The sequence below is a fragment of the Mycteria americana genome, chromosome Z (assembly GCF_035582795.1).
Source record: "Mycteria americana isolate JAX WOST 10 ecotype Jacksonville Zoo and Gardens chromosome Z, USCA_MyAme_1.0, whole genome shotgun sequence".
Lineage (NCBI taxonomy): Eukaryota > Metazoa > Chordata > Aves > Ciconiiformes > Ciconiidae > Mycteria > Mycteria americana.
In genome coordinates, this window is record NC_134396.1 from 44078081 (window position 1) to 44105294 (window position 27214).

Here is a 27214-nt window from a genome sequence, read left to right on the forward strand (position 1 = left end):
ACCATTTTAATGTGAGTACAGCATTACAGAAGCTAACATTGTCTATCAAGAAAAGCTGTTTTACATCTGTCTCGCATTATACTGATTCTTAGCCTGCAAGAATCAAGTAAGATTAAGTGTCCTGGTTTTTCAAAGGTGATGAACAACATTTCTCTTACTGACTTTATTAGGAGCTCCAGGTGCTTCTTGGAAATCAAGCTCTAATATAACTAGCAGGCTTGCTAAGTACCTCCAATTCATTGTGCTTTCTATAAGTGCAAGTCATCAAGGAAAAATATATTTATAGCTGATGTCCAGACCTTCTCTTCACACTGTAAAACTGTCAGATTAAACTTTTTCTCATGCAGGAATCCTTCTGTTGTCTTTCTCTATAGCTATAAAGCTCTGGCTTCAGAGAAACAATTCCCTGCCATGCCTAAAAAGACGCATCTCGCTACTGTCATGGTATCCAGCCCTGTAGCCTGCTTTTTCCTTTCTGCTCTGCTCTTCCTCCCTAATTATTCTCTCATGTTGGCATGAGACACAGTAGGCTTCTTTTGTTATCCTCCCTATACTTTCAGTGCAGGTGTGTATTTCCAGAGTGGATGTATCATTCCTCAGTCCCTGACTCTGCGTTACTCTGAATATACAGTTTTCTTGTTAGGACTGACAGTAAGTGACTTTCATGTGTGAGCTAAAATTTTGCTCTTCATCTGCTTCATGACCTTGAGCTGTGTCTCCTCTTTGCATCTAAAAGTTAAAACCTGGTTTATAAGCTAGATATAGAGAGTATTTTCAGATCTTTTCAGCCTTTGTGCCTTGTAGCATAAATGACAGGAAAAATATAAAGGGAGAATCCTTGTTAATTTTTGACCTCCTTTCAACTGTTTTAACTGATAGATCATACTGCAGTGTGACTTATTAGACATCATACTGCCAGAGACATCATGTACCTACCTCACACTTAGCAGTCTGATGCCCAAAAACTTTCATTGCTTCTGAATATTTGTAGAATGCAAGCTTAATCTGCATTATCTAGAGTAAATGGAAAGTTGAAGCAAGGCCTCCCAACTAAACCAAAAACGTCTGAAAATAATAAAATGTAACAACGGAAGAGACATTTTCCAGTTTAGAAATTATATCATTTGAAACTATAAGATGTTTTCTTTCCTGAGAAACAATTTTTTTTTTTTTTGAAACCCTGGCTGATTGGAAGTTGGAGATCCGTGTCACAAAATTGTCTCAGATGGTACAATTTAGAATCTAACCTTGCATTCATTAGGTAAAGGATTCCTTTGGTTATTTGACTGCTATATGCAAATGTCACAATTTAGGCACGTATATAAAAAGATGTTCCCTCTCTGTGTTAGAGTTAAGGTGAATAATGCAAAGTTCTTTACTGAAAAAAAATTAATTTCAATGTATTTACATAAAATTTTCGTTCTTCTGGTGATTTTGTAGAACAGGAATCAATGTTTCTCTTTTCAGTCCCCTTTTCGGACCCTTTTATTTGCTTATTGTAAATGCAGACTATGCTGTGCCACTTTCACAGAATCACAGAATCGTGTAGGTTGGAAAAGACCTTTAAGATCATCGAGTCCAACCGTAAACCTAACACTACCAAGACCACCACTATACCATGTCCCTAAGCACCTCATCCAAACGTCTTTTAAATACTTCCAGGGGTGGCGACTCAACCACTTCCCTGGGCAGCCTGTTCCAATGCTTGACAACCCTTTCAGTGAAGTAAAATTTCCTAATATCCAGTCTAAACCTCCCCTGGTGCAACTTGAGGCCATTTCCTCTTCTCCGATCACTTGTTACCTGGGAGAAGAGACCGACCCCCACCTCTCTACAACCTCCTTTCAGGTAGTTGTAGAGAGCGATAAGGTCTCCCCTCAGCCTCCTTTTCTCCAGGCTAAACAGTCCCAGCTCCCTCAGCCACTCCTCATGAGCCTTGTGCTCCAGACCCTTCACCAGCTTCGTTGCCCTTCTCTGGACATGCTCCAGCACCTCAATGTCTTTCTTGTAGTGAGTGGCCCAAAACTGAACACAGTATTGGAGGTGCAGCCTCACCAGTGCCGAGTACAAGGGCACAATCACTTCCCTAGTCCTGCTGGCTGCGCTATTTTTGATACAAGTCAGGACGCCATTGGCTTTCTTGGCCACCTGGGCACACTGCTGGCTCATATTCAGGCAGCTGTCAACCAACACCCCCAGGTCCTTTTCCACTGGGCAGCTTTCCAGCCACTCTTCCCCAAGCCTGTAGTGTTGCATGGGGTTGTTGTGGCCCAAGTGCACTGAGCCTTGTTGAACCTCATACAATTGGTCTCGGCCCATTGATCCAGCCTGTCCAGGTCCCTCTGCAGAGCCTTCCTCCCCTCAAGCAGATCAACACTCCCACACAACTTGGTGTCATCTGCAAACTTACTGAGGGTGCACTCGATCCCTTTGTCCAGATCATTGATAAAGATATTAAACAGAACTGGCCCCAACACAGAGTCTTGGGAGACACCAGTTGTGACCGGGAACTTTGTACTCCTGCAGAGCTCTAAGGCTCGCCAAGCCCATCAGGATCCTGCCAGAAGAATTTTCATGGCAAGCTGCAATTACTGTTTTATTACTGTAAAGTGATTGATATTGCTCCTGTATAACCCCACATCTTGCCCATAGAAAAGACATTTTGATCGAGGCAGAAGAAGGGACTTTAGTAAGTCATGTCTCTGATTTCTGACAGTTGCTGGAGCAATCATTCTCGCTCGTGAACCGGTATAGGGAAGATGATTAATGCTGTTTTAATTTTGTGAGACATCAGGTTGCTCACAGATGGGCCAGCATCATGAGCAGAGTAAAGCTATTTTTTTATCTCCTTTTGGCAAGGTATCCAAAACGAAGTTTGAGTGTGGCACTAGGAATAACTGGAGTTCTTTGTTCTTTTCTGCCTAGAGAATCATTTAACTTCATTTCTATTAGTGTATCTTAGATGATGAAAACTTTTATAATTTGATGAGTATCTTACAATATAAAACAATATAAAAGTTATTTAAACTACAGATCTTCACATTAGTTAAGCAAAAACCTTTCTACCCAAAGAACTTTCTTTTGTTTCATTTTCTGAGACAGTAGCTTTTAAAGAAGTAGGGTAGTTTTCTTCTGGTGTAATTGTATTTCAGTAAATTTCCTTTTTATTAATGCCATTACACTCCAAAGGTGTAATTCTATTGCTTCATGGTGTTACGTTTTTACAATCCCCTTCTGTCTCTATTGGGAGTCCTCTGCCTGAAGTTACTCTGCTTACTTTCTAAATCAAACATCGAAGGTTCAAAATTGCAATGAACTGAACCAAAAGCATAGTTACTTGTGATGCATTCCTACTTCTAAAATACAACACAATAACAAGCAATATTTTTTTAATGCTTTCATATATTGTTAAGATTTTGTGGGTACTTTAAAAATACAGCTGTGTGATGTTTTTCACTCTGCCTCTCCTCACACTTTACACTTCAATTAGAAAAAAACAAATATAGGAAAATGCGTAGAATGGATTAGGAGAGGAAGGGGTGGGGACTGCCTATAAAAGAAGTAGAAGAAACCTAACACTGAAACTTGTAACAAATCCAGCTTTACTGAAATCTAGTGGAAAGATTTCTGTTCATTTCAGTCAGGTTAACTAAGGCCTCCCAAGGAGGAAAGGAAAAGCCCTTGAATGCATGGATATGCTTTTGCTTCTGCGTTGGTTTCTAGTAACATCTGAAAATAGAGTGACATACAGACACCGATTAAGCACAGTTATGGAGATGCTTTCTGAAGGAAGGGCGGGAAGGAAAGATACCTCTCACTAAACTGGTTTACATAATTAAACAAACCAGACAAACCCTGAGTCTTTTCAGATGTGATAAAGGGACACAGATCCCAATTACTTTTCCATTTTTCTTCAACTGTTTCAGCTTTATCTAATAAAAGAGCTTACCTTTCTGCATACATTTTAGGTAAACCTATGTATCTAAACTAAAAAAGCTATAGTAGTACAAATTCTTACAAGATACTTTTCTGGTCAAAACAGTCAAGGAGCCAACCTATCCCCACCAGCAGTGCTAATTCACTTTTAAAAGCTGGAAACAAGAAGAGATGGAAATCTTATAATAATTAAAGTGGTGTGAAGGATTAGTGCTTGTCCCTTGAATTTCTTATACCTCAGTAAGGACTTAATTGATACTTTGTAGTCATAGTTGTTTTTAATATTTAAAACAATGGCAGGAAATTTTGAACCATGCCACATTAATGAATTGTTAAACTGAAATTGCTTCATAGCAGAAGGGGTCATAGACTAAAAAATTAATCAAAAGAAAAAAGCAAACATAGGCCTTTATTATTAGTACATAGGCAATTAAAATTTCAAATTACTTCATACTTTAAGTAGGCTTTGGAGGTGTCTCTCTCTCTCTTTTCTCCGCTCCCCCCCCCCCCCCCGCCCCACAGCCCTCAGTATTGGTAGTGAGTTTCCGGGAATCTGCACTGTTTGTTGTCAGTCTAGTATTTAAAAAATTATCCTTTGGAAGAGAACTAGGGAATGTAAATTAAAAAACATTTTTACACATAGTCGGTAGTCTTAAAAAGAATTCTATTGTTAAACTGTTCAAGCTTGTGGGGTGTCTTGGTAGTGTTAGTTATGTCATTGCTCTGGGTGTTTTTAGTGGTTGTAGTTTAGATAGCTATATAATTATTCCTGAATTTTAGTATATTTAATTATATACTATTACGCCCAAATTCTTACACAGGAGTGTGCAAGCAAGCATAGTAAAGGTATGCTAACCTGCTGTACTGTTGACTATGTTGTGTATGTGTAACTATATATGTTTATACACACATATATATGAAGAGGGTATGTTATATATTTTTAATATAAGTAATATAAATGTATATTTATATTTGTTTATATTTCTGCATACTTTTATATAAATAATTACATATTTTATGTCACTGCTGTCACATAGAATGATCTAACTTACCCCTGTAAAGCCCACAAAGCGAGTCATCATACAACACAGTTGTTGAATCTTTGTTTTACCTTGGGTGTGTGTATGCATGTTCTGTGTACACAGAGGTACCAAATTAGAGCTGAGAGAGAGTGAAAAGAGGTCTTTGACTATTCCTTTGTGTCTTCTTTTGTAATATTGTACTGGGGCTCAATGGTTGAGCGAGAAGTAAAAGAGGAAAAGTATAGATATATTGTTCAGTAACACCTGAACAGTTCTTCTCATGGAAACTTGAGTTTGAAAAATAAGAAATGGGAAGATTTTTTGTTTGTTTGTCTACTTTTCCCTTAAAGGGCATAGTCATTCACTGTAAACCTTACATTTGTTTTGATTAATAAAAAAGGAATTTAATAAAACGGTCTAAATGTTGAGCTCGGAGGATGAGTGTGGAGGACACAAAACTCTGTGTGGCTCTATGGTTGGGGATTAGACAGATGCCAGATATTCAGAAATAATTTTCTTTTTTTATTTTCTCCTGCTGTGTTTTTTGCATGCCCTGATATTTTTCACTATGTCTGTTCTGCTACCAGCTCCCTGGCAAATTTTGTGTTCAAGATCAGATTTTACAAAATGCAGGGGCTCTGCGCAGCTGGCAGATCTACTCTTCAGAAGTACAGACTTTCGACTATCTTTCCCACTTATTTCTGGTGAGGGTGAAATGTGTAGTGTGTATGTCCTTCCTTCTTTGCCATGACTTCATTATCTTTCCCTGTGTACAGCCTTCCCCCTCATGGAGTGCTCTTCACAAGGCCGATAGCATGCTGCAGTCATCACTCTCTCTTCTGCTGACAGAGAGATGAGAATCTTCTGTCTCTGCAGATTCCCAGGGAGCAGCTGAAGCCAATGAAAATAGACGTTTTGGGTTCAGTCCTGCACCTCTAAGTCTGGCAGAAATCCCAGGGAGTTTTGATTAAGCTACTGGGAGTTTTGATTAAGAACAGAATTCAGGTTTAGGACCACTGTTTGCATTTAAGTACAGATCTTCCGGTTTTCCTACTTAAACGCTGTAGCACTGAACCGGTCTATAAGAACTAAAAAGGGAGACTGAAAGATAGAGACTAGAAGATGTTTCTGTTACTCACCTTGAAACAGTCAAAAAGTAAGCTTCATGTAACGGGTGAAAAGCATATTGGACTTTAGAATTAAAGTTTTAGTGATTTTGATAGTGAAGTATGGCATGGCAATTACGTATCAAAGAAAATGTTTAATTTTAAACTGTTGTTCAATTGAAATTGAATTAAATATGAAGGTTGAAAATTCTTTAAATTTTCAACCATATCTGTCTTCATAAGCATTAGTTATGCAATGTCTTCAGAGCTATAGTTACTCTAATAAAATTATATGGGAAAGAGTAATCCAGGTATTATCCGGGACAGAATTTGCTGAAGCCATTCAACAGCACATTGCATCCAGGCTTGCAAAATAGTGGAGTGCCAAAAGTAAGCGGCTTTATTCCACCTCAGAGTAATAGCTTGGTATATGAGAAACAGTGGTAAGTTGTTTCTTTATTGAGAGAAGCAATGAATCCTCTGAATTAACTTCTGTCCTGTATTTTGAGTGTTAAAAGATACCCAGCTTTATAGTGTCCCACTGAAAATATTGTATAAGCCAAAGAGGTAAATCTCTAAAGCTCTTTTGTTTTGCTGAACAAAAACCAGAGATCTGAAGAAGAGGAAACTATGCTTCTGCTGCTCCACAGAGAGCATTCTATTAAATAGTAACTGGCTGGGTTTTCAGTTTATTATCAACTCAAAGTATCAGGATCGTCTAGACAGTCATCTGGGGAAATGTTTCTTGCAAGTTAAATGTGATTTTTTTTTTCTAAGAGCAATGTGTGAAACAGTTGTTTTTCCTACTTACATTAACAGTAAACAACATTGCATTCAGCTGCATGTCCGTGGTTTTAATAGGGTTTCTGATCTGCTGAGGCTTTTTGCGTGTTTTTCTTAATTTACACAGAAATTGGTTATGAAATATTTTCTCTCCTTTTTTTGTGAGTATGGATGCATTCTCAAGGCCTTTCTAAAATGGCTGCTAAGAAGAATATGGTTAATGGGAGAGACTCCACGGCTGCAGTCATTCACTTTTACCTAACTTCAGCAGAGGCTCCATCATGTGCTATGGCACCTAACTTTGTTCTGACTCTGGATTGTGGCCAGCTGAGGGCTAACATGTAAACATCATCTCCTTTTATGTCTTCCTTCTTATTTTTGACCTCACAAAGTAGTATGCGGATTGCCAGAGGGTTGAAAAAAACATTAGACCACTTCTCCACCTACCATGAAAGTTCAAGTTATGTTTCGCAGCTTTTAAGTTTTGCAGCTATAGAAAACTGTACATTTGCACCTTTAAATTGTCCTGACTGCTCTTTTGCACTTGGCTAACTGAAATATTTCCCAACATACCATGGTGAGGTCAGAGTTTCTGAGAATAATTAAGTATTCGCTGTGGACCTGTTCTGCAAACCCTGCCCATGTGGGTAGTCTTAACCAGTATAAAATGCCTCACTTTCATTAGTGGGATTGGTTTCTGGCATGAGTAATGACACTGAACTCCAAAGTTGGGGGGTGAGGGTGGGGTGGGGGAGTCTACACTGTGCTCTTTACACTATTCCTCAATACTCTTAAAAGTTTATCAATCACATCTGCAGACCTGAATCTTTAAATTTCCTCTTTGCTGACAAGGGATTCTGTTCCTTTGAGGTTGAACTGAATAGCACTGGTTTCCTGGGGCGGGGAACAAAAAACCTGTGGAAGATGTAACTGAAGGTTTCATACCATGGTCCGGAAAAGTAGTATATTTTCTTTGCAGGCATATAGCAAGGTATTGACGTCTTCATTGTTGGCATATGAAGGAATTAAAGAATATGATGTGCATTTGTCTGGCTTCCCAGAGTCCAAGTTTTAATGAGTAATATCTTTCTCTTTTCATCATATGGGCAAATCTTGTGTTGTCGATGAAATCTGAATACAAGGTTTTGTGCAGAGTACAGAGTTTCAATGGTGGTAAGGAGTATCCCTTCTGTCATTAAAAATCAAACATCCAACTGTCAGGCTGTAACAGAAAATCTTTCTGTACTCCCCTGTTCCACCTACAAAGCTTTGTTGGTAGTACAGCATGCTCTCCCAGTGAGGATTTAAGTGGCCTTGGCTTTACTCTGGTCTTCTGGTATTTGGTGGACTTTGGTCTTATCCTGGACTGTGTGGTGGAGAGGAGAATCTCTGGCTTCCCTTCCATTAAAGGTTTGAGGTTTGGGGCTTGGGGCTCTGGGGACAGGTATTATTTGTTGAGCTGTAGTTCTGAAGGAGCCTAGTTGGCGGACCAGAATGCCAGTATGCTGGGAATTCCTCTAACTCGAAGGAGAAATGTAAGAGGAGAGAGAAATAGGCAGCATGATACACAGAGTTACTTCACTGCTTTGAATTTTGTAGACATCTCAGCAAAGTAAAGATGTAAGAAGCTAATATTAGGATGGTAGGTATGAACTGCTGAATCTTGCAAAAAATTACACTTGTGATTTCTTATCTCCGTGTACACTTTGCGCAAGGGTAATTCAGCCTGTAAGTTCTTGTAGTAACTGATGATTGTGTGTCAGCTTGTGCGTTAAATATTTGCTCATAGAGGTATTTCATTAGAGTCCAATATCCAAACTCAGAGGCAATCTTTATCTAGTAGCAGGGCTTGTGGAAATATAAGGAAATATATACATTTACAACAAGCTCCAAACAAACCAAATGGGAGACCTTGCTCGAACCAAAATTCAGATATATCTATTTCCCAGTTTTTATTCTACACTTGAAATTTTGTAGCAGTCAGTGTATGATACTGCAGTTGTATCATACATGGCAACAGTTTCTTCCAAGAAGTTTGTAAGTATATAGACATACTTGCTTCTGAAAGCAACTAAATTCCATAAATGACAAAAGCAAAATATTTCCATGTTTCTGTCTTTCTGTCTTTCTCTGCTTTTTGTGTGTGTATGTTTTTCAAAATGTTTTGTGTCTTAAAATATTAGAAGCACTTTCTTCAATGTTCAGATTGATTACAGAATACTGCATTTTATTTCAGAAATATTGTTTATTATCTGGTACTTTGCCATCCTTTCCCATGTGCTTAGGTGTGTAAGAATGAATTACTTTTAATTAAAAAGAGTTTTAAGATCTGCAGATAATACTATACTAATACTTTATCTGCTTAAAACTGACACAATATCAATTATATTAAAATGGGTGTGCAAACCCTGGAATGTTGTTTTTGGAAAAGAGCTGTGTTCGCTGTTCCAGCAAGAGGAAAATGAGAATGTGCTTAGAATGGACATGACAGCAGTACTGGTGGAAACTGGAATTTTGCTAAAAGCTACAAAGCCCACATAGACTGCTGCATTAAACATGCTTTTTTTTCTTCTTTCATTTAGAGCTGCCCTTCACTCCCTTTTTAATTGCCATGTGTATATTAAGTTGCCTAATCAATTGTAGGAGTTTGTGTGATGGAATGTATTGCATCACTGGACGTGGTCAGAAATGGTCACGTGGGATGAATAGAACAGTAGTAATAATTCAACCTGAAAATAAAAGCTGTCAGTTGTATAAAAATGTTCAAGCCTTCATGATACATTTAACATAAATGTTCAAAACCTTTTTCAACTAAACTGCTCTTCCTTACTATTACATATCAAAATAAATTTTATAAAAATCATTGCTTCAGGCAATGACTAAAGAACCCTCTGGAGATGTATCTCAACTTTGAGTATCTACAATTTAAAATGCTTAAAAGACTTTGATGTTAATTGTTTACATTAATAATAAACTTAATTGTATTAAATACTTAATTAAGGACTTGACACACAAGTTTTCTTTGGAAAAAAAAAAAAGTTAGGAGGAGGAGGCTCGGACTTTATTCAGGCTTTGGTTTATGTGAACTTCTTAGTCTAAATAGCTGAACTGCCCATAGACTATTTTTTCCAAGAGAAATTAATAGCTTTGCCAAGTCTCTTTCATTTTCCAAGAGACTAGCTCTCATTTTCAGCCAACAATCTTTTTTCCGTAACTTGTTGGATGTCACCTTTGAAAAAAATGCTTTTTATTTATATCAAGCCTGAATCAGTACAATTCATCTAACTTCTTGTTACCTTTGAAATCTCCCTTCTGGTGAACCCTCAGTGTTGGCAGCTAAGGAGTCCTGCAAAAAAAACAATTTTCCATATTAGGATGATTAAAATATTGAAGGAAAAACAATTTTAGATAATCTTTAATAAAGCAAACATATGTACCTTTGTAATGTTTAAATATCTTTTTGCATACTGTGACTTATGATCTGCAGATGTTGGAGTTGAACAAGAAGAATAATATTTGCGTATGCATACATTTCAAATTTGTGGTCTGAACTCAAGTACAACTATGAGTATTACCAACCCTTTCATACTCACTCAGATGAAAAGTTAATCAAGGAAAGCCCTGATCTCTCATTTTTTGGAAACACAAGGTCTGGGCAACGCTGTCATTTATGCAGATTCAGTGGGAGAATGGGGTATGCCTTGCTCTTCCAATCCTGCTGCTACTATGGTAGGGCTCATATTGTGGGATTTCCCATTGCAGGAACATGGAGCTCAATTATACTTTTAATTATCAAAACATTTAGGTTTCACATTGCAAAGGGGAAAATTCAGATACAGTTTCTTTGAAAAATCTCATCAGTAGTCAAGGATTAGGTGCTGCAACAAGCAGCAAAAATAAGTTTCAGGTTTCTGGAGACCTCTGAATGTTAGTGGAAATTATGGGGAAATTTGCCACAGCATCCTATCAGAGGTGTAATAAAGACAGTTGCTTCCCCAGCATGTTTCTTGTTGGAGCATCTTCTAGCAAGGTGAATTTAACTTCAGATCTTTGCCAATATAGACTTAATCTCTCCACTCTGAAGGTCCCCTGACATGGAGTCCAGTCTTTTGGACTTTCACCCACTGTGCTAATTTTCTTTTGGAGGGGAATAGTGTTCCTGGTAACCCTATCAGCAGGTACTACTTTCCAGCATTCAGGTCCCATGTATTAGGTCATTTATCTAATAATGCTGATGTATGAAATGGATTTTTGAGGTATCATTAATAATAATAAGCTGTTTACTATACTTGAGCCTGCAACTGAGGTGGTAGAAGTTGAAATTACCAAAATAAAGTCATTCCTTCATTAATATTTGCTAAATCATACTTATGGGAGAGAGGTTCTGTAAGAAGTCCTTATGAAAGGCAAATTTGCTTTGTAAGGAAGTGAAACAGACTTATCAAGTATTAGGTTTTGTTCTTTAATTGGCAGGGGTGGGAGGGCATATCTCAGGCCTCCTCCTTTACTCACTCATCATGTGATTCATACTGATCAACATGCTTAATGTTTTCAGTATTTTATTTTTAGTAATAGAAGTATCAATATTCCAAATAGCTTATAGTTAAAAATACTTACTTCCAGACACATTGCTTCCTTATTTAGTTATGATTCTATGGAGTTTTGTTTAAATAAAAATGATGGTAGAGACTTCACAGTTCCTTTCTGCTAATCTTTCTAGCACTCACAGACATGAAATACAGGATTTGTGATAATATGCTGCTCCAGCACTGCAGTCTATGTCCTTTTACCCTTCCAGAGCTTTCACATAGGCTTTATGTAGGTGCAGGAGACTGCCGCTGCACCATGAATAGTACTGTTGGGCTTTACACAGAAACAATATTTTGGTATTGGGAGCCTTCAGTTAAAAAATCAGTCTGTGCTTTCTCGTGAAAAGAAACTTCCAAGTTTTCATATTCTTCCAGATAACTTGCAATGGACATTCCAACATGTCTAGGTGCCTTTTTACTTTGTCTCACTTTTTCTTTTAGTTACCCAAGAAGAGGTAAAATTTTTATGGGCAGGAGTAGTTAGTTAACACAGTGTGAAACTGTGGAGGCTAAGACTGTGAAAAAATTTGGATAGAAATTGGATCCTTATATGTGTACCAAAATATTTTGATGTTTTGTCCTGAATGGCAACAAATGGTAGTTGGGTAGTTAAACATTGTGTTTCGGATTTTGAGCTAGTGGGTGTTAGACACCAGAAGGAAACTTAATGTGGCAGACAGATTATCCCATGTCTACTTACAGCAGGCTTTTTACACCTTCATCTGAATGATCTGGTTTTGGCCAGAGGTACAGGAAGAAAAACAAAATAGATGGATATTGGACCATACCCAGCACTAGAATTCTTACGTTTCTAATCCTTGTGGCAGGCTGCCTGTCAAATAGCCTTTTTTAAATTGCAGGTAGAATTAAAATAGACTTAGAATTTTTAAAAAAGGAATTAATGAAAAAGATCCCAAGAACTGTGGTAGTTGGATAGTCCCATTTGTGAATACAGAATGCACACTTCTATGAAAGAATAGAAATGCTGTAGTATAGTTAAATTTAGAAGTCAGCATGCTATTTCCAGGGGTTTTTTTATGTTGATGCCAAGAAAAAAGTACTTCTTATTAAATTTAATTATACTAACAATTTGGATTGTTGATAAAGGTTGTCATTCTTCAAGTCATGGTCCATATTGACTATAATTTTCTGAGGTTAAAAAAAATGCATAACACATATGTGCTGAAAATCACTTTCTTTCACCAAAGCAGTTACCCTTTCTAAGCAACAAATGATTTATAACATACGTTCTAACATATGTTCTTTCTGGCAGAATTATTCCGGCAGCAATGCTGGGAAAGGAGTAAATGAAGAAACACCTAACAATAAGACAAGAAAACCAATATGGAAAAGATGACTGATTCATAAATTCAGGGTTTTTAAGGTCAGATGAACCATTATAATAATATAGTCTGACTGACTGTATAAATCAGACCATAGAATCTCACATGGTAATTTCTGAATCAAATCCACAGCTTCATTTGAAAGTACAAAGTATCTTCAGAATGGTATCTAGTTTTAGTATCTTTGCTTCCTGTAAGTAAAAAATATACTAAGTGACTAGAAACCTTTATGTAAACAGCTGTACTTTACTATTAGCCTGAACATGCCTGCTTTCACTTCACTTTCTTCTTAGGATAGCTACTACTTAGACTTTTTAGCTGTGGACTTCATTTTGGATAAACTGAATGGATAACGATTTTTTAAATGGATACATTTGTTATGGATAATATTTTTAATTACAATATTCTTTTAAAATATTAATATTACTATAAAGAATGTTTCTGAAATCTTAAATTAGTCTTCTGACTCTTTGCATAATTTTTCCAGTTTTCCAGCATCCTGTTTGAAATGCAGTTGCCATAGCTGTGCAAAGTACCACCCTTGCTGGGTGCAGATAGCAGGTTTCTTCCCTGTTGCTATCTGGAAATGGTATGCTGCTAGGTTTCTGTTTCTGTAGGCCAAGGTTATATAAGCCGTACATTCTCTTAGGAGCTCAGGATCTGTTACTTATATGTCATTATTCTGAAGTATCATTCAGGATCTCAGCGTTTTGGGTTGAATTTATTTTTAAATGTAAATCTACCTGAAAGTTTAGTAATAGTTTCGTTTGTTTACCTACTGTTTAAGTTGCAGTAATCAGGTTTTTAGATGCCCTCCTGCAGACTTACACTGATGGAAGTTGCTTGGTTATAGAACCTGAACATTATGATTTATGCATTCTCTGTTTATTAAGGCACAGGTAGGCACATATGTATAGGTTTCCAGTGCATATGTTTCTTACTTAATAGGATATATTAAGCAACGGGTGTATTGGTATCACTCTTCTTGTATCTAACTCATTCATATTCTCTTGCACAAAGACTCTTTGCAGTCTGGTTATATTCTATAATCTTTCTTTCAAACACACCCTCCAAACTGAACTTTTCATTACTAGGGTTGACAGAGTATACATATAATCATCTAATGTTTTACGGGAAGGTAATGGAACTCAAATACAATTCACAACTTTAACTTGAGCTCCAAGTTCAATCTTGTCTGATTGAATTCCAAACTTCTTAACATGGAAGATCTTTGGCCAGAATATTCCTATGGATCACCAACCATTAAACAGAAAAAGACATAATTTGTGGTTTTACTCCTACTGTAATTGTTTCATGTTATCCAAAAAAGATCCTATTAAAAAGTGTACCTTGGAGAACAGATGCTATAAAAATACAATACTGTCCAGCAGAACTACTTATTTTCTGAATAGGAGTTCTGAAGTGAGCTGAGATGTCAAGATTATCAGTCCTGGTGAATGTAAGCTTTGGAAATTTTAGAGGTGCATAATAAACTGTTTATTGATTTCATTATAGGGGGCATTCCCCCATGAAGAACTGGACTCCATTTAAGTGTGACCTGCCGTCATGCTTAAGTTCTGCAGAGGAACTGCACCTTGACTAGCCCTCCAGGAATAGATCCATGCCTACCTGGGCTGATGCAGAACACAACTTTAGAAGTAGGACAGGATTTGGTATTCCTGTACAGATCTGTGTGGACCCAGAGATCATGCTCCTTTGCACTACTGGAAACCTTACTTTCTTCTGATAGTGACGATATTTTATAATGGGATTCTAAGTGTTGTGAGTGGCTCATAAATGGTCTTTTCAGGTTTACCCACACACATCCTTTTGTCTTTTTTAGCTTTATGTTTTTGAGAATATCATTGATGAGGAGTCTAAAATCAATCTTAATTTTCAGGAAAGACTCAATCTTTATTGATCTGACTGCAGTCATCACTTGGGCAAAAATTCTGCAATGTGCAGGTTACAGTCAAACAATCAGCTCTCAATGCATACAGCAGACCACAGACTTTCTCAGAATCTGCCTATTATTTGTACTTCAGTCATTAATGAGGAAATGAAATGAGTGCACTCTTTTTAATAATTTGTATTACTATGATATTAGCAGTGTATATAACTTAGTTGACATTAGAATGGGAGTCTGCTCATTGAGCAGTAGTAGAAACTTTTTCCATGCATATGAAGCTCATTACTTTCACTGTATGACATAGAGAATGCTTTCACAGATAATATCAGTCAATAAATTATAATACAGCTATTTGCTAAAGAGCGCAATGCTGTTTTCGAAAAATGAAATAGTGTTGTTATTGAATTCGGTAGCCAAATTCCCATTTGTTTTCACCGGAGTCAGGATTTAATTCCATTTCTTTCAGTTGTTAAATTCTGAGCAGTTCTGTTTTTCTTCTGATAGCAGGCTGACCATTGCTGATGATTTGCAGGTTAAATGCAGTCCATCACATATTCCCCTCAATCTTTGTGACACCTGAGTAAACTTTATATGAAAGAGGTATACAGTCATAATCTGTGATGGAGTCTTTTCCTTATCCTTACCCCTTAACTAAAATCCAAATGAGATTACAGTGAGTTACTGGAATTTAAATCTTTTATGGTTGAAGTTTATATTTCAAATATTTGTCACTCTCATATGAGGCTATAGCTTCATGAGATCACTGTCTTCTGCTATCAGTCATCAGGATCTGTATTTTATGTTAAAAATTCAGCTCTCTCTGATTTGGCAAGGGCCTTGGATGTAATTAGACTGAGACCATTGTAAAGCTGCTTGTCTTCCAGTATGTTGGATGAAAGATCACTGAAACCTTTTTCTAATGGACAGGATTTTTTTATAATGTACGTATTTTACTAAAAGTACTGTCTTTGTGGCTTGATGGACACAGGAGGAGCTCAAATATATAACACTGAAGATTATTTTTTAATGAAAATCAAGAAAGATTAAAATCCACAGTCCTTACTGAGTATTTAAGATCTTTTAATCTCCTTTTATTGTTAGGCATTTTTGTTGTGGATACTTATGTGCTTGCTTAACTTTAAATAAAGTGAACAGCCCAGTTGAAGTTAACTGCCAATGTGTATAAATAACTGTGTGCAAGTCTTTCCCAGACTGATACCTGAATGAACCTTATCAAAGGTAGGGAGCAGAACATTTATTTCTATTTGAGCTAACTTTTACTTTATGAGCCTTTTGTCTTAGTGCAAAGATAATATGAGGTCTCACTGGGAAGTCCATTTTGTCCCTTTCCAAACATGTCAAAGCTCTTATTTTTATTCTTCAGGGTGAAAGTATCAAATTCTAGAAGGTATCGATTGTCCCATTTGTAGCTTGGCTGTGAGACCAGTTGCACACGAATGAAAATGTGCAGAAGACCCACATATCACTATTGGAGTCTGTTTTCAGTAGGAAAAAAAGGAGAATAGGACAGGATAGCAAGCAGAACAGCCGTAACCCCACTATTACACCTTCTGTCAGGTGACTGAGTCTGAGTGGAAACTTTGCATTTTCTTCTCCCCCCCCTAAAGTTTCCGTAAGGATATGCAATCTGGCTTAGAGCAACCATCTGTTTCTCATTTGTTCCTAGAGAATTTCAGTTAATTGCTGTTCTCAGTTTGTGTTGCCTCATAAGGTCAAAAAATCTTTCTCTTTATACAGGTTGAACCTTAATGAGTTAACTATTTACAGGAATTTGACTATGAGTATATTTTCATATAGTTTGTATTCAGTGTACTCAATATTGCTTGAATTATCTCATGTTATATTATCTCATGTTATTCCTCTGAAAATAAATGGTGGTTTTCCAATTAGTCCTCTGTAGGTAGCACTGTTTTGCACTAAGCATTCCAGCAGGAACGTTGATTCAGTGACAGTCTCTGGCATGGACCTTGATCAATGTGGAGTGAATAAATGTGTGGCTGCTGTGGTCTGTAGTTCCCTTCCATGAATCACCATGAAGTAACTCAGGAACAAGAAAACCAGTTCCCAGTCCTTGTTTGCTTAATCTGATCTGCTCTTTTGATTGTTTGCGTGTTTGTAAAACTCTTTCACTTATTATAGATTTTACTGGATACATTGTCGATGCACAGATCAGTTTTGGGTACAGCTGCCTTTCACTAATTGCATCTATCAGAAAGAAATAAATTGAAAAATAAGATAACCTTGTGAAAATCATTATCTTCAGTGGAAGGTGTCATGCTACTTCTGTAAGCAGTAACATAACTTAAATTTCCAGGTCCTCTTAGAGTTTTCTTAGTATAGTTATCTGCTGGATTAAAAGTTGATTCCTTCTATAGTTACTAGTACACTGTCTTGTATAATACAGTGATCTTTCCTTTTTTTTCAGATTACAGAACAGGCCCATGTTTCACACAAGTTAACAACCAGATGTGTCAGGGCCAGCTAACTGGAATTGTTTGCACAAAAACCCTCTGTTGTGCAACCATTGGGCGTGCATGGGGCCACCCCTGTGAAATGTGCCCTGCTCAGCCTCAGCCATGCCGTCGTGGCTTCATCCCTAATATTCGCACTGGAGCATGTCAAGGTAAGCCTTTTGGTTTAAATTGTGCATGACTCTTGTGTGGCTCATATGCATCTTGAAAACCTTGTGTCCACTTAAAACAAAATCACTGTTTTTCCTTGTGTGTGTTCTTTGTCTTACTTTTGATAAAATTTGGATATGCTTTGCTGCTTCCAGATTTTAGCTAGCGTACATAGAGAACAAAGCTCAAGTGCCTGGAAAAAATGAATGCCAATCAAGAAGCTGTAAATACAGAGCATGAAAAGGTCAGATTGTCTGTTGACCGCAGCCATCAAATACTACAGTAGAGCACCAATCAGGCAACTGACTTATGTTGCTGTAGCCCTTAACTAGTATATACTTCATTCATTCTACTGAAAAATTCACTATTTCTTGCTACTGAGTTGTTTTCTTTCTGAAGTGTTTGGGGGTTATTATAGAGACCTTATTTTTTTAATTGCATCATTTAGATAAAGCACATAGTGAACCTTCTGGATGCTCTGTTTAGATTATTTGTACAGGGCTAGAAAAAATGCATGAGTAAGGAAGGATGGCAGTCTTCTACGTTTAGATTCATAAAACATTTGAGAAATGGGAAAGCCTTCTTGCCTTATGCAATATCTCTTTCCATGATGTTAAGAGACTTGCTGCTCCTCCTTTCTGTTGTTACTGCAGTCCACCTGTCCTGAAAGATAGGTATCCGTTCTGCTGTAGCTGCTTGGCTAAATTTTAGAACAAACTGCATAAGGATACTAGAACTCCCGAAGGAGAATGTACTACTTTTCTGTTACAGGCTGGCGCACATGGTCGGTTTGCAGGCTATGTTGTCTTAGAACCTTCCCAGAAGCAATGGAAACCAAGTAGGTGCTGCGGTCAGACCCTACGCCGCTATCTATCCCTTGAAGGAATGAGGTTCAGAGTCTGAGGTACAACAGTCTGTTGTTGCATTGATGAATGCACGCACTCCACCTTGTTTGAACAAGAGGGCATCTAGTGCCAGTCTGTTTTGTAGTATCATCTTGGTGGTGGCTTGCAATTGTGTGTTGACCAATGTGAAGGATGTTCTGGTGCTGTTGGCTAGATGTCCCAGTTGGACAAAGATATCTCTGATGATGATTTAGTCTTAATGTTGCTATCTGGAATAAACCAGTCAGCCACCCATGCTGTCATAGGTTTCAGCCATTGACCCACACTCATTTCTTCCCAAGTGTTTCTCGCTTTACCCAATAGTTATGCCCAGTTAAGGGCTGCAACATATGGGGCATCCCTTTCCTAGGCAAAATAGAATGGTACCTAGGGTGCAGGTGGCTTGCTGATAGGCATTTTCCCAGGTTTCATTTTTCTACCAATTAACGTTGGGATAGGCATATTCATCACTACACAGCCATACCATACCCGGGGGCGTCCATACCACCATGGGAGCATTCTTTTCCCACAAGAATAAAGCTTGATGTATAGTATGAGACCAGAGGGCCCACTTCTCCTGAGGTGGGTCGATGAGTTTAAACTCTTGGACCTTAGAGTAATTCACTGCGTGGGCCCACTTGCTTAGATTTCGTTTTCCTCCTAACTGGGTGTACCAGGAAACATCTTGTATTTGAAACTAAGGAATTTGAAGTGAGTGTGGGAGTTGCAGTTTTACTGCTTCTAAACTGAATCAATCAATGTCCCATAGAATACCGTTGCATGTTTTGCCTGGGTCTGTCATATCACAATCTTGCATTGTATAGGAGACAGAGACGTTAGGCTTTGATGCATTAAAGTGCATTAATTAAATCCACTGCTTGAGGTGGTCCAATCCCAGTCCCAGGTATGGGTGGTGTTGGTGGTGGTCCCGCCATTTACCCCTTCCAGGCAGCTTTCACTGTTGTTTAGGCTCGAGCGCATGGGACCTGAAGGTAGAGGTATACAACAGACCTGGACACCTTCAGTGGTATTGAGGGGAACTGCTGTTTTGGAAATGTTTGCTATTAATTCTGATATGTCAATGCCTGAGCCATAAAGATGTAAAGGCGAGCTCTCACCTGATGTTGGAGTGGCAATACAGGCAGAAAACCAACTATCATCAATGGCCACATCTCGTGCAAAATCCATTACCATTTGCAAGACTATATTACTTTTAAGCCCTCCTTGAGTGGAAGGATCTGTCTGTGGGGCTGCACTGATGACTGTCAGGAAAAAGAGGCCAAGCCACTTCCTATTAGCATGGTTCAGGTGCCTCCCACGCTGCTCTAAATGCAGCTGGTTGACCATACGCTACTAGCACCAAGCCCTGCCAGAATAGAGCCTGGTCTAGCCCACCACTGGGGGTAGTGTCATTTGCTGCCTCCATTTTAGAGCTATGGAGCTGCATGCCAAACAGCTGCATCAAAAATTCAGAAAACCTACATGAACCTGTACTGATCCGATCACTAGGGGCAAACCTCTCCACTCCCTCCAGTAAATCAATTAACACCACCCAGTATTCCCCCTGTGCTGGCAATGGGGCCTCAGGGGAATACAAGGACTGTGTACCATGCAAGTGAACTAAATTATGCTGTTCTGAGTCGTGAATTGATCATGACGTTCCTGCAGAACAGAAAGGAAAATGGTCTTGGTGGGGAAAGGTTGGATGGTTACCCCTGGATGCACTTGTGGGGAATTTTTACGGTCTTGCTGTCAGGAGTCTGAATGCTCCAGATGTTATTATGCATGCTGAAAAGGAGGCCTTGTTTAAGCCCCTCGGTGGGGTGCCCAATCTGCAGGTCTCGAGGCACTCCTGGGCAAGTTGATAGGCTCAGCAAGGGCAGTCTGGGCAGAAAAGCCTTGCCAATAGGTTGACCACATATGCCCCAGTGGAAATTTATTTTGGCCAGGGCTGTCCACAGGCGGCTTCCCCAGTCAGGCTTGTGGAGCTGTAGCACTTGTTTCAGGTCAGGAAAAAAAGCAATTTTAACTCAAAAATGTCTCCATCAGGAAGGTGCAACACCACCCAGGCAGTGGGCACACTGAGAGGTTGGCCGCCCACTCCTCCAACGTGAACACATGCACAGGGAGAGATACCCAGGGTTACCATTAAGGCAGGGGGAAAACAAGCAATTTGATCTCCAGTGTCAATCAAACATCTTACAGGGAATCTGTTAGGGCCCAGGCCAATAATGACATGTGGACGCCCCTTGGTGTTCCACTCGAAAAGTTTAAGCTGCTATACCTGGCACACCAGACAGGGTATGGGCACTGTTAGTTTTCTGCCAGTGGGGTGGTAGCACACTGAACGGCATCTAGAGCCTCTCTGGCTTCTTTATAAAACAGGTTGGCGGATGGGCAGTCTGCATCCTTGCCATGTCGGCCGGCTTCATGGGCAGCTTGGACCATGGCCCCTAAAACTGCTAGTGTGTTTCTTATGCATGAATTCTAGTGACAAACCTAGGTCTAAACCTTCCTTTCACAGCCTGGTGATGAGGTCTTTCTCATCTCATGTCCCACTTGAGGATTTAACCTGAGGTCCCGCAGGACCTTGTTTGAGGGTTCTAGCCTCTTTTGGGGGTTTTGGTCAGGTGACATCTTCATCGCACCCTGTTGTTCTAGCCTTCTGTGTTAGTTGGTTTATGAATCATCCCCAATTATTTTGCCCGTTTTGCATTGCATGGGCAGTATTAATTAAGATTAATTTAAGGCTGGGTCCCAACCTTTGTGTGAGCAGTCCTAATTTATCGAGGTTCGGCATCAGATACAATGGTGAGTCTGAAGCTTCCCTGTCATTACTGTGTCCCCTTTGATCAACAGACTGTTCAACAGCCAACTGCACTCATCCGTTAGCCAATTCCTGAGCAGAGTGAGCACGAACAAGCGGTTTGTTCTCCTTGCTCCAGTTTAGGGACACCTCCTGCCCAGGCAGTCAGGGAACACAGCGCTCCCAGACCTGTGCTGGGAAAGGCACCAGCTCCCCAGCCTCCCTCCTGAGCTTCCTCTTGATCAAAAATACTCAATCACCTCCCATCTGATGAACTCATTTGACCCACTTGATTGCAGACTCATCAGGCTGTTTACCAAATTCCCTCTGTAGCTTGGCCAGATAAAAGGGGGGAAAGGCAGTGGTCTTAACTACATCCCGGGGAGGTATCCCATCTGTCCCCCCAGCTATCTGATGTTTGGTAACGGGGAAGACTCCTTGCACGGTATCATCACCATCGTCTGGCCAGTCACCTGGCTCCCCATCGGGGTCATTCCAGATGTCCCCATCCCAGTGCTCGGGATCTCATATTAGGGCCTGCATTTTAAGGGCATCTGCAGTCCCACTCTGTTTTTCCAAGTTAGCAGTGACCATCTGTACTACTTTGTCTTCTAAACTCTTCTCATTTTCTCTATGTTTCTGTAAAGTTAGACCTTGCATCATCAGCTGCATCTCTTGCCTTTGCACCTTGTCTTGTAACCCTTCAATTTGAGCAAGCAGTTCTTTTTGTCTTCCCACCACTTCTTTTCATTACAATTGGCATGATAGCATGTACCTAACATCTTACAGATGATGCCTTTACCTTTTCCATCTTTAACTTTTCCCTGTGCCAAGTCCAGGGGACTTTTCACCTGGTCCCACTCAGACCAGTGGTCTCGGACCCAAGCATTGTCAAATGGGCGCCGGGAGCGTAATCCCATGCTTACCCAAATAAACCTCTACCCTGTTACCCTTGGAGCCGGGTCGCCACACCATTTTGTGTCACGGTCAGGCCCTCTGCTGCTATCTACCCCTTGAAGGAATAAGGTTCCGAGTCTGAGGTACAAAGTGAAGTGTATTAGGATAAGGCACTTACTAAGTGGGTATCAATTACCCCACCCTGCGAGTGGGGACTCTTCTGCTTCTATTCCAAAATTCCTTATAATCTACCGCATAGGAATCACGCAGTTCCCAGGCAGGTATCCTTACCCAGCATCCGTACAGGTGAGGGGAGACCACCAAGCTGCAGGCCCGCGCTTCCTCGGGGAGCGATTCATACGCCCTTCCTCGGGGCACCTGTGCTTTCCGCCTAGCGGAGCCGCTGTGCGGCCGCTGGGCCGGCTCGGGCCCAGCCGGGGGGCAGGCCGAGCCCCGCCAAAGCACGGCCCTGCTGTCTGCATCGCCTGTCCCCAGAGCGTTACATCCGTTAACAGTGCGGAGTAAGGTTAGTATCGGGGCTGAAATCAGATGCTGTACACCACCACTGTGCTTTGACTTCTGCTTATGCTCTGTATAACGGAATAAATTAACAAAGAGAGCAAAATCCTTTTTGATCAATCGGTCCCCAGTCAGTCTGGGGGTAAACATAGGTTCACATAATTTTGGGTGGCAGATTGTTTTTGGTCTTGTTTGTTTTCTGGTTTCACAAAGTGACTGTGTACTGTTTTGGCTCTGTGTATCCATATCTTGTGGCTTCCAAAATCCGTGTGAGACAGTGCAGCCAGGGTACTGCAGGCGTTGCATGCATGAGCAGATCTCTGTGACAGAGTTAAAAGCCTTCTTAGCAAAGTGATAAAGTTGGCTAGAATGATCCGCTCTAAATTTTTATATAGGTGATTCCCTGTAGTGCTGGAGAACTTTCTACTTTAATTCCCTATTTACAAACTAACAAAAAGCATACAGTAGCAGGATTTTGTTTGTGTGTATGTATGTGTTAGTAAGAAATTCTGTTAGGTAATTCAGAGAAAGGGCTTTGACACTGTCTCCCATAAGATGTTGAGGTACCAGCTGGATGAGCAGTGAGGTGGATGGAAAGCTGGCTGAACGGCCAGGCTCAGAGGGTGGTGATGAGCAGCGCAAAATCTAGTTAGAGGCCAGTGACTAGCACTGTACCCCAGGGGCTGATATACTGGGTCCCGTCCCGTTTAGCATCTTCATTAGTGAACTGGATGATGGGGCAGAGCACACCCTCAGCAAGTTTGCACCAAACTGGGAGGAATGGGTGGTATGCCAGAGGGTCACGCTGCCATCCAGAAGGACCTTGATGGGCTGGAGAAATGAGCCAAGAGGAACCTCAAAAACTTCAACATGGGGAAGTGCAAAGTCCTGCACCTGGGGAAGAACAGCCCCAGGCACCAGTATTGCTGGGTGCTGATGATCTTGCAAGTGATGTTGCAGAGAAGGACCTGGGGGTCCAGGTGCACACCACGTTGAACATGAGCCAGCAATGTGCCCCTGCAGCAAAGAAGGCTAATGGTATCCTGCGCTGTAGAAGAAAAAGTATTGCCAGCAGGTCAAGGGTGGTGATCCTTCCCCTCTCCTCAGCAGTGGTGAGGCCACAGTTGGGTGTGCTGTGTTGAGTTCTGGGCTCCCCAGAGCAAGAGAAGAGATGCACATACTGGAGAGAGTCCAACAAAGGGCCATGAAGATGATGAAGGAACTGGAGCATCTCTCCTCTGAGGAAAAGCTGAGTGAGCTGGGACTCTTCAGCATGGAGAAGAGAAGGTTCAAGGGGGGTCTAATCAGTATATATAAATACCTGAAGGGAGAGTGCACAGAGGACAGAGCCAGGCTCTTTCTAAGTGGTGCCTAGTGACAGGACAAGAGGCAATGGGTGCAAACTGAAACACGGGAAAATCCTTCTCAACGCCAGGAAACATTTTCTTACTGTGAGGGTGGCCAAGCACTGGCACAGGTTGCCCAGAGAGGTTGTGGAGTCCCCTCATCCTTGGAGACATTCAAAAGCCATCTAGACATGATCCTTGGCAACCTGCTCCAGGTGTCCCTGCTGGAGCAGGGTAGTTGGACGAGATGACCTCCAGAGGTCCCTTCCAACCTCAACCAGTCTGTGATTCTGTGAAAAACATCCTGATTCAGGCAGCTTCTCTTGCTCGTGGTGTTATAAAAGATTTCAGGAAAGTTACTCTTTTACTTCTTCAGAAGAGGCTAGGTAATGTCCCCCTTTTCTCATTTTTATTTCCCTATTCCTTCTCTTTCAGTCTTCTCCGCAGCACCATGTATTGCAACATTATTTTTAGTGCTGCTTTCTCCTACACTGCATCAGAGTTCAGTGGCTTAAAGTCAGTTGTTTGGCTGGATTTCTGCTTCAGGTCTTCTCCATAACAGTTCTTGGTAAGAGTCCTCTATGAACTTGAGTTGAAAAATTGAGAGAAAGTCAAGATATTGTAAGATTTTTAGTTCTTAGAAATTAAAACTTGATGAAACAACTTTTTGAAAACTTCAGTTTTCATTTACACAGTGGTATGGTTGACCTGAAACGACAACTGAAGCTATTAGCTCAAATTCACTTCAGTGGAACTCCTCACAACATTATCTTAGCAAAGGCAGCTATTTTATTTAAAATACTTAGATTAGTTTTAAGCAACAATAAATCCCTTCATTTTTCTTCACTTCAAATGTTTGCTTTCCTGTTTTTCTGTGCTTACACTGCTTAAAGCATCCAAATTATACTAAGGAGAAATATTTGATTGTGCTTTTCCTTATATGTCAAAAATAGGCCTCTCTCTGTGTATAATAGCTTACGTTTTACTGTTCATCCTGAAGTGATTAGTATGTTTTAGACATTCTTTTCATAACAATGTCATAAGCAGAAACAGTGTAGTGACTGCATGCACGTTGCCTTCTCCAAGTGACAATGCCTACAATCTCCAAGTCAAACTCCTTTGTATGATGAAGATGTTGACCAGATACAATGAATTCTTAACATTTCTCTGCCAAACTGATCCTGGCATAGCTTCTGGGGCTTCATTTAAATTATGTGAGAGATCAGTAGAGCTCTTTAGCACCCATGCCCACAATACTGTGTTTTCTTTTTCTGCCAGCTTATTCTGTGTGGCAAATATTTTTAAGTTATGCAGTTAACATCATTGCTGAATTCCACTGGGAAGCATAGAACACTGTGGTAGTCTACTTTGTGTGATAGGTGAACAAAGGAAGTTTAAATAGCCATCATTTTTGCTACATTTTTGGCATATTATTACTATATAGGAAGATCTGATTGTATTTATGTCAGCAAGAGTTATCTTGTAACATCACATGCAAATAGTAAGGCACAAACAGATGAAGAAAAGTTAGATTTTTTGTGTGGAAGAGGAGAGATGAAGAATTTCTTTGTTCCACAAAATCGTTGCCTTTACTTCCAACAGTCGAGACAATCCCTTTTAAGCTCTGACTACTTGTAATTTGTCCTGACCTAAGTTCTGTGGTGTTTGCAGGTTGATAGCATGTTGTCTACTCTGTCCTGGATTATCAGACCACTGTACTGGAGGAAGGGACTGGAGGTAGCACTTCACACTGTGGAGACACTGTTTCCCTTTCTAAACTCCACATTAGCGTTCCTAGTGTGTAGAAATAAGCTGCAGGATTTCACTACAGCTAGGTTTGAAAATTTTAAGAAAAAGCAATACAGCAGTGTTGTTCACAGGGGGTCAAAAAAGCCTCTGACAGTCGATTAAAGTAGAAACTCCAGGAGGGAGCCAAGGGGTATGCTGAACAGAGAAATTGGGACTGAGGTACTTGCTATTACACTGCAATACTGCAAGGAAATATAATCAACTCTTAAAATTCCTGTGCCAAACTCATCCTGGCAGGGAAAGGTGAATGGAGAGTTTAATCCAAATAGAAGGAGTAAAGGGCGGTAGATCTGTGAGTTGTGCATAGACAGAACCTGCAATAACAACAGCAGGTACAGCTGCACAGAGGTAAACTGTGAAGAAGAAAATAAAGCGGTCAAGATGGAGCTCTGGGCGGTGTGCTACAAAAATTGTAACGAGAGGAGTATTAGCAATTCAGGAAACAGTTGTTCTCCAAGTGTGGTAACTCCTATCTGAGGAGGCTTCCTTTCATGAAATAGAAAGGTCAGATGAGACTGGCATTAAATATTTTCTCTGAGGGTTTTAGAAACAAATACAGGGATCTGGCTAATGCTTTTCAGTGCTTTTTTTTCTGCTGATGACATCAGATTTACAGTGACTTTTATTAAAGGAACACAAAACCCCTTGGTATTCAGTAAAACTGTGTCTTTGCACATATCGATTAGACCAGACTCGGTCCATAATTTGAATGCTTGGCATTTTTGAAGTGAATGCTTAGATCAGCAGATAGCCTGGTTTGGGGGTTGATATGAACAAGTTGAAATGAGTAGAACTTTCAAGCCTTACTATTGGAAAATAGGTCATAATTTCAATATGCATTAGATGTCAGAGTATGACATGATGTAACAACTGAGTATGAAGTTGCTCCTACTCTTAACAGGATGTGCACGTTGCCATCTTAAGTGTATCTTAAATGGCTCTTTAGCACGTTTTTAGGATTAATTATGTTCTCTGAGTAATATGTTTGTACAGAACATTATGGTAGTATTGTTATTTCATTATTACCATGAACAGCTTTTCAAAAATTAGAGAAGCAAAACCAATCAAAATTCAAATTGTTTGGTTTTGGGTCCTGTCCCGTCCCGTCCCCCTCAGCGGTTTCTATTCAGTCATTGCTTAAACAGGAATTGTAGCTGTTCAGACATCCCTCTTCCCAAAAATTCAGGCAGGAGGACCTTAAATGTTCCACTTTAAAGTACGTTATTGCCATTGCTACACAGCCTTAGGAATAACATAATGGCAGAAATCCTGTGTTGGACATTTTCTTAGTTCCTCCCTGCATTCCTCAACAGTTCATTTCTCAGCTACACCCTTTCCCTTCAGACAGTTAATTTTTTGCACTAAGGAGAGAAAATAGTCCTGGCTGAATAGCCTTTGAAAATATGAAGGTTCTTCTTCCTGCTACCATTGCTGACCTTGTTAAGAACATGTAGCCGTTACAGGAGATAATATCCCAAAAAATCATATTGACGACCAGTTTACTTTTTAGTTCCCACATGCCAAATCCATTGCAAAGAAACTCCCCATACATCTTATAGGTAGAATTCAAGAGAAAATTTGTATTTGGCTAATTTTTATTGCTACCATTGTAAATAAAAAGTG

The 27214-nt window shown here is 39.9% G+C and overlaps 1 protein-coding gene across 1 annotated transcript in view; it reads left to right on the top strand.

The window, feature by feature from the left end:
• Positions 1-27214, top strand: part of FBN2 (fibrillin 2) — a 183068-nt gene that overhangs the window by 27272 nt on the left and 128582 nt on the right. The window contains exon 6 of the mRNA XM_075488433.1: positions 17135-17332. Within this exon, the coding sequence (XP_075344548.1) occupies positions 17135-17332 (198 nt within the window). The remainder of the gene's footprint in view (positions 1-17134; positions 17333-27214) is intronic.